Below are 11,803 nucleotides of genomic sequence, written 5' to 3' on the forward strand. Positions count from 1 at the left end.
CCACAATCGATTCAACTCAAAAAAAATCCGACTAGTGATTTGGTTTGGCTCAGTTTGATATTGGAAGAAAAAATCCAACTATACTTTGGTTGATTTGGTTTAAACTAGAAAAAAATCAGCTTGAGACCACACCAATCCGACATTATAAATATAATTTTTAAAATTTATTTTATACATAAAAGTATTTATTTTGATATAGTTTATAAATATTTCTTATATTTTTTCATACTTTTTATCTTTTAACATATTATTTTAAATGTTAAACTTAGAATTTTGAGTGGTCCAATGAATGTTATAGTCCATATATATTACAAACTCTAATCAAACTCAAATCAAAATCAAATCAATACTAATTAATGCTAACAAAAAAGTATTCAACACTAAGAATGACAATATTGTTGTATAATTGTTCTTCAATTTACATTGGTTCAGACAGTTAAGATATATAACCGAATTATTTTAGCATGATTTAGTTCTTTTAAATTATGATCATTTTCATTATGACATATTAATTTACAATATTTATTTTATGCGATTTCATTATTATTTTTGTTGAATATTTTAGTGTCATCATTCATCCATGTTTTGTGTTATTTTCTTATAAGAAACACCTTAGATAGTTATATCTTAATAAAACTAAAAATATATTTGAAGCACAAGAAATATAAGTTTTGTTGTGCAATTACTATCTCAGTTTATGTAGAAGCCCAAAATTGCACACTAGGAGGAAACTTTGAGGTTAGTGAGGTATCAAAGAAAGTCCGGGGAAAGAAATATTATTGAATAGTGTACCTATTAGTACACAACTACAAGCATTTTTTGATTCAGATTAGGCATCATTCCCTAATACAAGGAAGTCAGCAACTGAATACATAGTAGAAAAACTCACTCATATCTTGGAAATCAGGAAAAACAAATAGTAAGTAGAGAATAATTGAACCGGGGGACACTTCTAAAACTTAATTTAGGAAATAGCCATTAAATTTTTTTTGATTTATTTTTTAGATTTAGGATTAGAAATGGTGAAAAAGTGAGGTTGGCTTGTGGGGTCATAGGACTATTTAATATTTTACAAACTAGGATTGTTGGGTCATGGGTCTTTTTAATATATTAAAAGCTTTGGTTGTGGGGTCATGAGCTTCTTTAACATTAAAAAAACTTGGGAATAACATACAAGTTTATAAAAATACAACAAAGTCCTTTTTTATAGTTATTAAATATTCCAATCTTATTTAAATTCATTTAATAATTCAATAGTTTTCCTCTATCTCAACCTCTTTTCTTCCCCATTTTCTTGAGTGCCTCTAGGAGTTGAAACCTTTTTTTCTCCAATCTCCTTTTTCAAGTTGAAACTTCATCCTCTTGTGCTCAGGTAAGTTTATTCTTCTTCCTCGAATAGTTTCAGCTCCATTTTATTATTTTTAATGCGTTTTAGTGTAGTGAATTTTGGATTTTTGCAAAAAATATGATATTTCTTCATTAAATTAGTCAAAATCTAATATATTTTTGGTTTATGTTTTTGATTCCGCATCTTTGATTGTGTTTTGCTTTGGATAATGGCTAGAATTTTTTAAAATTTTTATATTTATATTGCCTGTCGATTTTGAATTTTTTTCGGCATTTTGGTAGACTTTAATAGTGTTCTTGTTCCTGTCTTTTGCATTCTCCCTTTCTAGAATCACTGCTACTTGTTTTGCATGTTTGAATAGAGCACTTCTCTATTTCTGTTAATAGATTAGTGGTCGGTAGAATAACCACTACAAATTTGTTTTTGATTATAGATTGTAAAGTATGGCTAAAGATAGAAAAATAATTAAGGATCTACTTCTACTGCTTGTAGAAGTAAGAAACGTAAAGCTAAAGATGTTTCAAAATATGTTACTGCGACATGTTAAAAATAATAAAAAGTTCCATGATATTTGATTTTGTGTGAATGATAAGCCATTTTGTTTCGACTTAAAGAAATTTGCTTTGATTACAAGGCTGAATTGTTCAACATACCCGAATTGAATTAAAAACGAGCATAGTCCTTCAAAATGGTAAAAGTTTTCATTTCAAGGTGACCAAGAACAAGAACATCACTACTGAAAGGTTGATAAGCTTGATCAATGTAATCATTTGAGAAAGGAGAAAAAGTTGAAATGCACTTTAGTTTGGTTCGCGCACTCGATCCTACTGGCAAATGATTCATCGAAAAAGATGGATTCAAATAACATCAAGATGGCAGCTGATTTAGATTTATTCGAGAGTTATCCGTAGGGAAAAGAATCATTTAGGCTAGCGTTGAGTTATTTGAAGAAGATTGATTTGAGCAAAAAGAAAAAAAGTTGTTAATTAGAATAATAATGCATCATACAACTTTTTCTGAGAATTTCTGTTACTTATTATCTATCATCTTATTGATTTATTATAGATTCTTACCTATTTACGTAGTAATACATAAACTCTATAAATTTATGTATTCTTTGATTGATTGTAGGTTTGGATATATGAGACTTTTCCTCATCTTGAAAAGTATGCCGAAAAATCACTAAATTCTACTTTGCCCGTTCCTCATTTACTTAAATGGCACACATCGAAGAGCGACAACATAACGAAAAGCGGCCCATTTAAATATAGAGGGAGCAATACAATGGTAAAAACTTATATGTTATTATTATAATAATATTTTAAAACTAGATTGTGCATCCATACCTTACCCAGGGTTCGTGAGATGAAGTAGACTTACATGAAAACATTTATGTTATACATGAATGAAGTTAAGAACACGTTGATCGATGCATTGAAGGTGGAGTTCAAAGGCGTGACTGCCCTCACTTCATCAGTAGAGGTCGTGGAGGACGATGAAGATTTGAATGATCACAATCATGTCCAAAGTTCAACACGTGCTTGTGCATGCTGATTTTAGTGGATAGATGGAATTGTGTTGTGTTACTGCATTGTCTTATAATTGATATAATTGATTACTTTTATTATAGAAGTTCTTCTTAATTATTTAGAGACTGCTATCATTGGGAACTATGAACGGAAGTTGATGTTTACCATTATATGTTGCATTGTGTTCCCAATTTATTTATTATCATAATTTATAGAGATCGATGGTATATATTATAGAAGTAATTCTCTATTATTTATAGACTACACCCATGATTGATTTAAGAAACCATACATCTATTTATTCAGTCCCACTATATTCTAATATACCTTTTCGAAATCAACATTTGTCTTAGTTGATCCTTATCCATTTTGATTTTTTAATCAATTTTTTCAAGTGATTTCTTAGCTCTTTGGCTCCTTTGAACATTGTCATGGGCAAATTCCTATTTTTTTAAAAAAATTGAAACTTTTGAGGTATTTAAAATTTGGTAATGCCTTAAAAATTTGATGTCGATGGACTGCTCATCGATGATTCATCATCTACAAGCCACTGGAAAAAAAAGAGCATCCACCATTATTTTAGACCAAAAAAATAAATAATTAGATAAATTTGCTTAGATAAAAATTATATTGAGGACCACCGATTTAATCCACTGTGTAAATTTTAGACTACACGCTTTGTCAATAATATACCATATGCATTTATAGTCCTTACTAGCATGATGTAAGAAAAAAAATTAATTAATAAAAACAATAAATTATTAAAATTTACACAGGTAAATAAGCTTAAATAAGTCATATGATCAAATAAGAGTCCACGTAAATTGGGTACGACGATAAAAGATGTGTGAGGATGAGTAGCGGTTATACAATCAACATCTTCAGAGTAATGTTACTAAAATACAAGTATGTTTTGTGAGAATTTCATTTGTTCAACCACAACTTATCCTCATACATCTTTGATCATTGTTCTTAATTTACGTGCACTCTTATATGATCATATGACTTGTTTAAACTCATTTAATTGTGTAAATTTTAATAATTCATTTTTTTATCAATTAATTATTCTCTTTTTAAAATTCTACTAGTTATTGTCTATACATATGTATCTTAATCTAGTAAGTTTATTATGGATGAAGGTCTTAATATAGGCTAGACTAAAACAAGACGAGGACCAAACTAAGCATAGTCTAAGAGCTTCATCCATAATTATTAAAATTTACACAACTAAATGAGATTAAATAAGTCATATGATCATATAAGCGTCCACGTAAATTGAGATAGTGATCACCGATGTATGAGGATGAATTGTGGTTGAACAAATGAAATTCTCACAAAACATACTTGTGTTTTGGTAAAAATTACTCTAAAGATGTTGATTGTATAACCACTACTCATCCTCACACATCTCTGATCGCCGTCCCTAATTTACGTTGACTCTTATATGAGCATATGACTTATTTAAGCTCATTTTATTGTTTAAATTTTAATAATATATTTATTTATTAATTAATTATTTCTTTTTTGGAAAAAAACATAAATTCACCCTGAACTTGTACCGAAAAGTCAGTTACACGCTTAAACTATTGGGGAGACCTATTACACACCTATTCTTATTGAAAGTGAGATTATTACCACCCTTGAACGCACAAAGCCAGTCGCACAAGCCCGTGTTATTTACACGTTCCAGCTAGATTTGTTTGAGCTTACACGTGTAATTATTTATTTATTCACTTCTTTTTTTTCAATCATTTTTGCCTTGATTTTCTCTCTCCATCCTTACATTAATTACTCCATTTTCTTTTTAAGAAATAAACCAACAATGTCATCTTCTTCCTTTATTTTCTCTCTTCATCTTTTGTTTTCCAAATAACCATCAGTACCAATCATCTTCTTCTTCCTCCATTATCGATACAAAAATTAGCAAAGTCAAGCAATAATTTTATCCAATTTAATCTTCTTTTCTAACCACCATCACCACCTAATTGCCCATACATAACATCAATATCACACTCCATCACTGCCACGAAATCACCATATCTAACCACCAATTTCACCACCCTACACCCAAAGAACAATTATAATGCTCGATTTACTATAACTGATTTTGAGGAAAATCTAGAGAGAATTTTTCAGAGAGAGAAAGATCTATAAAATACATTAAAAGATTAAATTTTGTGCAAAACCCCAAAAAAAAATTACAGATGAATAGGAAGATCTGAGAATTTTCTTATTTCATGTGCTCACAAGCGACAAAAAAGATAGGAATAAATTGAACAATTGGTGCTCGACTCGACAAATTGAATTTGATCGTGAAAATAGTAAAATCGATAATTTTAAATGTCGCGCTGAAAAAAATTTTGAGCAACAAAACCTCATATATTGAACAACTTCACCGTTTTTGTAATGAGTTCTATCCCTGAACGTCGTTTTCTTTTTTTTTCGCTCAAAAAACTAACATTAAAACAATATTTTTTCTAGAAGCCATAGCAAAAAAAAGTTTTTGTGGTAAGAAAAATGAAAACGAAGAAAAATAAGGTACTGTGAAGGAGAAGAGGAGCATAAAGTAGGAGGGGGGGGGACATATCTTTGGCTTTATTTTTAACTTCTGATGTGCCTCTATTTTTGTATTTAATGTTATTTTCATGTCAGCTTTGAGGGTGATTTAATTTCACCTTTAGTAAGAATAGGTGTGTAATAGGTCCCCCCAATAGTTTAAGCATGTAACTGACTTTTCGGTACAAGTTCAGGGGTGAATTTATGGCTTTTTCCTTTCTTTTTTTGACAATATGCTAGTAAGAGCTATAAACTCATACGGTAGATTATTGACAAAGCGTTTAGACTAGAATTTACAGTAAATTCAATCAATGGTCCTCAATATAATATAATTTATTTAGTTGATTACTATTTTTGTTATATACTAATAATTTTTGACAATTGCACCAATTCGTAAACTGAAATTCATCGATTATATAGACTATCTAGCATGGATAATGGTCTCACTCAAGCCTAGACCCTATAATCCGTTTAATTTATTTAGTATAAATTCATCTAATCGATGTTAGACCAGATTCATTATCTATGATAATATATGAATTGCCAACAGAATTGCAAAATTTAAAAACAATAAAATGACAACAATATGTAGGAAATTGAAATAGATTCTATTCATTTGTTCATTACTACATATTTAACATAATATCGATATCAAAGAAGGTGTGGTTGGGTTGTGATCCCGATCCACACACCTGTTGCTCTTCTTGAAACAATTCAGGATCTTCCACATCTGTTGGATGATCTTTCATATCCATTGGATGATCGTTCAAATTCATTGAATGATCACACAAACTCTCACCTTCAACCGAATCATCGTTATTGATTGTCGAGTGTGGTGACAAGGGTATCAGATACCCTAGGACAATATTTATCCTCAATATAGGCCTAGAGCTATCAACAACGACATCCAACATGTACAGTAAACTTGTCTGTCATTCTTTATGAATGTCACTTTTATGAATGTGGAATGCATTTTTTTCCTCATTCATTAGATATATATCTAATTACAACGTCGCTTGACAAGCTAATTCTCCGCTCTCAATTACACTTCAAACCATGTCGTCATATGAACCATTGTGACACAACGGGATGGGCATTGTCACCTTACTAGATGATTTCTAATTAATTTCAACATTTGGGAGTCTCCTCCCTCACACACACTTAATCACCACCAACAATAATTACTTCAGTTACTGCAATTATAGACCACAATGATCGATCCTAAATTACGGTGTCGGTCTATAATTGGTCGATGACTGGTAACCTCCGTACAAAAATATCAATAAATAAAATCGGGTGTAATCGATGCTCTGCTAGCTCTAGAATGAAAAAATGTACTTGTAGGGCTTTTAAACTATGAAAATCTATCCACTAATGAGGTATTGAGTGGATTTTGAAAGCTTTTCAAGCTAGTAAATATAGTGGGAATATTTCTTGTAAAAAAATAATAAAAAATGAAACAACAATGGAGGCAATGAGCAAGAATGGAGATTTTCAGTTGTGAGGAAGAAGATTTTGCCGGAAAAGTCATCGGAATAGAGAAAATTAGATAAAAATGGCTGAAAACGGGAGTTTTTATGGGTAGCTTCTTGGAATTTTATTTTATTTTGTTATTTCATAAATCTGAAAATAAATGAGGGGAAAAATAAAAATTTGTTGGATGTGAAGGGGGGACCAAAAGTGCATTATTAAAGACAAAGTTGGTCTTGTATATTTTGGAAGTCAAATAAATGATGTCATAATTAGTATCTAGAGCAAATTTTTCACGACTTGTGTCTAAATGTCCGATTAAGTTTTGAGAGTGACTATTTTGCCAAATCTCCCCAGTAAGTAGAATTAAGTTCAGCAGAAGCTGAGTAAAGGAGTATGAAAACAGCTGTATCTGAAATTGTGTGGTTGACAGGGTTGTTAAAGGAACTGAACATCTTCACTGAGACACCTATCAAGCTGCATTGTGATAGCAAAATAGCAATTCAAATCAGTGCTAATCCTATTTTTCATGAAAGAACTAAGTACATTGAGATTGATTGTCATTATGTGAGGGAGAAAATCAAAGATGGTTTAGTTCATGGAAAACATATCAATACAAAGGAACAACTTGCAGACCAACTCACAAAGGGGCTGGGAGCTGCACAACACTATTTACTATTGGGCAAGCTTGGAGTGTTGGATGTGTAAACAAACTCCAACTTGAAGGGGAGTATTGGAATGAATGAAAGCAGTTAGAGGTGTTGAGCTGTTAAGTAGCTGTAGACAAAAGTTAGTTATATCTGTCACATATATCACTAGTGAACACCTCTATATAACTGATTGAGATGTAACAGAATTTTCATATATGAAAAATATCTTCTCCTGAAATCATCTCTCTAGAATTCTTCTTCCTTCATGCATGTTCATAGCTTGAGGTAAGTTATCTGATCCTCAAAGCTTCAATTCACAATGCTATCAGTTATCCTTTATTATATATACAAAAATCATCTCTAGATAAACAAGAAGATACTTATTAAGATGACACTTTCAAAGATGAAAATTAAATTCAGCTTGTGTGCCAAATGATTTCTTACAGTGAGCAATGGCTGCCTGAATAGAATTATCCCTCGAATAAAATCTTCTAACGTCGTCATCACAAACATTGATATGCATTGGTGACGACTTAATAGAACTTGGACAACTTTTACTTATATTCTGCTTGTTGGCGGATAATAATGCCCCTCTTGTTGTTGCACTCTTGTAATAACGACTCGTCCTAACAAGTAGACCGTCTAATACTCCTCTCAGTGCCTTAAAGTTTACTATGCCCGCGACTGATGATGATGATGTTGATTTGTCGTGGTTCAGATTTTGATAATCAAGATCTGAATGCTCGCGAGTTTTTGATTTCATCATATTGTTGTTGTTCATTGGATCCCTGCGTGGGCAGGTGCTGCTGTGCTCACGCTGTAGCAAGGGTTGTCTGGCGCGGATTTGTCCACTTTTGGCTTTGGGTGTTACCATGGAAATTAACATTGATGGAATATTTTTATACTTTAATTTCACAATAAAGTTCATAATGCCGTTGTTCTTTGAAGCAACCATCGTGCAATCTTTCCTGCAAAAATGTAACATTAACGCATCATATTTTTGTACTACTTTCTATTATATAGTTTTACTATATATAATCCTATTTCATTGTTGATTTGGCTAAATAAAAGGAGGGAAATGACCAAAAATCGTCTTTCTTTTACATCACAAGGTTTGATTAGACATAAAGTTCAATAAAGCAAATATAGTACATATACAAATTAACCATAGAATCGGAGACAAAATAGATTCAGAATTTTAAGTTATATGCCTTCAATCTTTAATTTTTTAGCTTTGAATCTACTATATTTTTAAAGTTCTTTAGCTTTGAATCGATTATATTTTTAAAGTTTGGATTCATATCTACTATTAATTACAATCTTTTAATAAATTTTTACACAAAATTTATATTCTATATAAAAAGATACTAGGTTTAACTGAACCGATAACTTAAAATTCGGCCTCTCAGAATTAACTTGGTAGTGTTAATAACCAACAAAAATTGAGGTGAATAGTAAGTACCAATGTCTCGGGTTAGAGTTTTTCCCGGATACTTTGTAGTGTTAATCATGCTGTGAGATTTTTTTGGCTATATAAAACATTAGGAATGAAATGAAAGGAAATTAAAAATATTCTTAAATATAGAAAAGTATAGGTTTTAAAGTTGACTGAAAAGCAAAGTTGACAATAGTATATTTATAAAGTTATATTATATAATTCCTTATATGAATTCCTTATATTTACGCGGTCCTAACTTCTGGTCTTTGGTTTACTTTTCATTTTATTCTCCTCTGCCGCCCCCACGTTCCCCACTTTATTCACTTGTCAAAACTTATTTATTAAGGCAGACCATTGACCATTTAAAAAAAATGTTTGAATACAGAAACAGCACAACATTGACAGGGTCATAAAAAAAAAGAATTTAAAATTTATTCTATATCATTATAAATAATATCTTATATCATTAAAATTATTTAAAAGATATTTATATATAAATCTTCTTAAATATGAACTTTTGTACTTGTAAAAATTATTTACACTAATACATGATGGCCAAAAGGTCAAGCCACTAACTGAGGGCTTTAGACGCTAAATTTTGAAGGGCTCAATTTTTTTCATTAGGTATTCTATATTGAATTATTATTTTTTGAGACACACAAAGCCGATTAAAAAGAAGCTTCCTCTAGTAAAATTGTTTTAATTATGAGGCTTGAACCAAGATCTTTAGTTAGAGGAGGAGGATGTCCAACTTTTACCTATAATATTTAAAAAATAGACTCCGATAAAGTCGGTTTTAGGTCATCAATTCTATTGAGTTTCTCGTGCATGTACTAATATATTGCTTAAAACTTCGAAGAGATTTACCTGTTGCGTATCATCTCCGTGCAGTCAGATTTAGAGAGGGGCGGGGGCAGAAGCTGAGCAGGTCCATGTTCACGAGCAACATTATTAGCTTCTATTTCTCTAACTGAATTTAGTGTATTGGCCGATGATGCACCTATGAACTCATTCACAATGCGAGACAGCGATACGAAAAGGCGCCTCCCTCGTGGCTTAGTCATCGTTGTTGTCGTTGTTCCTGGTGCATGTTGTGTGGTACCACATGTTGTTGTTGTCATCGTCTCAATTGGAGAAATTCCATTTGATGATGAAAAAGATATCCGCAACTCAACCTCTGAAGAATTAGAATTATTACATTCCTTCTCCTTTAGCATCGTTTTTGTTGTAGGCCGCGGTGGATTAAGGTTTATTTCAATGTATGCTTCATCATCGTCCTCCGTATCATACATAACGAAATTACTAGAGAAAAACTCATCACAAGAAGAAGAGAAGAGACTAGAGCTATTATTTGAAGAATTGAAATCAAAGGAACTAAATGAGAAACTTCTTCTTTGATCCAACATACTGTCTGGTCGATTTCCCAAAATGCAATACTCTCTAATAAACTTAATGGAAATTTAAATAGTATATTAATTGGCTGAGGACAAAGAGGAATATTTGGATGGTACCAAAAAAGATATACTATAGTATAGTTTGAGGAAATTATATTAGTGAGTTACTAGCATGTGGGGGTACCTGTAAAATGATCACCGACGGATCGATTAATTAGGTGTATAATGGAATATGACGTAGACGGACATTGTTATAGTAACAAATATATTTTCTATTTCTTTCTGTTATCTCACATGGTATATATTTGGGTGAGTAACTACTACAAACTTTTCTCTAACCAACATCCATTATATTTATGTGTATTTCGTCTAATAGGTATATAAGAAATAAGTTATTTATGTATAAAATTAATACAACGTTTGGTTAACAAGTTAGAAATCCGCATCACTAATATATGTATAAGATATAAGAAAATTTATATATTTATTTTATGCATGATAGAAGGTGGAATAATAATATCTGCACTACTAATATCTGCATAAAATGATACATAAATTCACATATAATTAATCTGTACATAGGTTCGATCTATGATTTATCATTCATGGACATTGATAAGATCCATTCATTACTAATAGTTGAATAACTCTAACCACCTACCAAACGATATATTGTTAGAAAATATCACTATAGTTACTATGGAGTAGTTTATTGCATGATCGAGCTAGGTAGGGTGGAACTTGCTCAAGCAGAAAATTATATATTAAATGTCGACTCTCTTTGAAATTTTGTGTGTTTACCTCGGTGAAAATTCTGATTCTGGTGCCCTGAATATATATATGATTTATGCGTTTAATAATTTTTCTTAAGTTGAAAAGGGTCTTTTTATGCGAACTCATTAAGACGAGATCAGACGTTTGACCATCTAGAACGTACTACAATAACATTTCCATGACGTTATTAGTTTAATTACTAATACTAGTTGTTAAACTTTGTGGATTCATTGGCAGAAAATCAGTGGAATTTTGTGAACAAAAGGAAGCAAAATTAAAATTGTATAATTAGAATCACCGCGTAGCCTTCATTTGTTTTCCTCTAATTAATAATAAAATTTAAATTTCCTCTTTTCCTTGCTATATCAATGGGAGATGCTCCATAATGAAGCAACAACCCAGATTCATCGCATTCTTTTCCTCTTGACAATAGCCTTCTAGCTACTACCTACCATAACGGACCTACAACCTTTAAAATTGATTTCTATTAGCAAATTTTGTATGTACGTACGTGTCTATGTGTTGAATGAGTCATACATTGGAAGAAAGAAGATGTCTTGATTATGTTGAAACCGTATGACATGACAGTAGAGCACGCGATTTGATTATTAAGTAGATTATGACAAAAAAGAAATCGATGTAAA

General features: G+C 31.2%; 1 protein-coding gene across 1 annotated transcript; it reads right to left on the reverse strand.

The window, feature by feature from the left end:
* Positions 1 to 7,359: 7,359 nt before the first annotated feature.
* On the reverse strand, positions 7,360 to 10,487 carry LOC129876522 (uncharacterized). Its single transcript, XM_055951975.1, has 2 exons — positions 9,859 to 10,487; positions 7,360 to 8,521 (listed from the first exon to the last, which is right to left on the reverse strand). The coding sequence occupies exons 1-2, from the start codon at positions 10,395 to 10,397 to the stop codon at positions 7,951 to 7,953; spliced, it is 1,110 nt and encodes a 369-aa protein (XP_055807950.1). The 5' UTR covers positions 10,398 to 10,487; the 3' UTR covers positions 7,360 to 7,950.
* Between the last annotated feature and the right edge of the window lie 1,316 nt (positions 10,488 to 11,803).

Source organism: Solanum dulcamara, chromosome 12 (assembly GCF_947179165.1).
Source record: "Solanum dulcamara chromosome 12, daSolDulc1.2, whole genome shotgun sequence".
Lineage (NCBI taxonomy): Eukaryota > Viridiplantae > Streptophyta > Magnoliopsida > Solanales > Solanaceae > Solanum > Solanum dulcamara.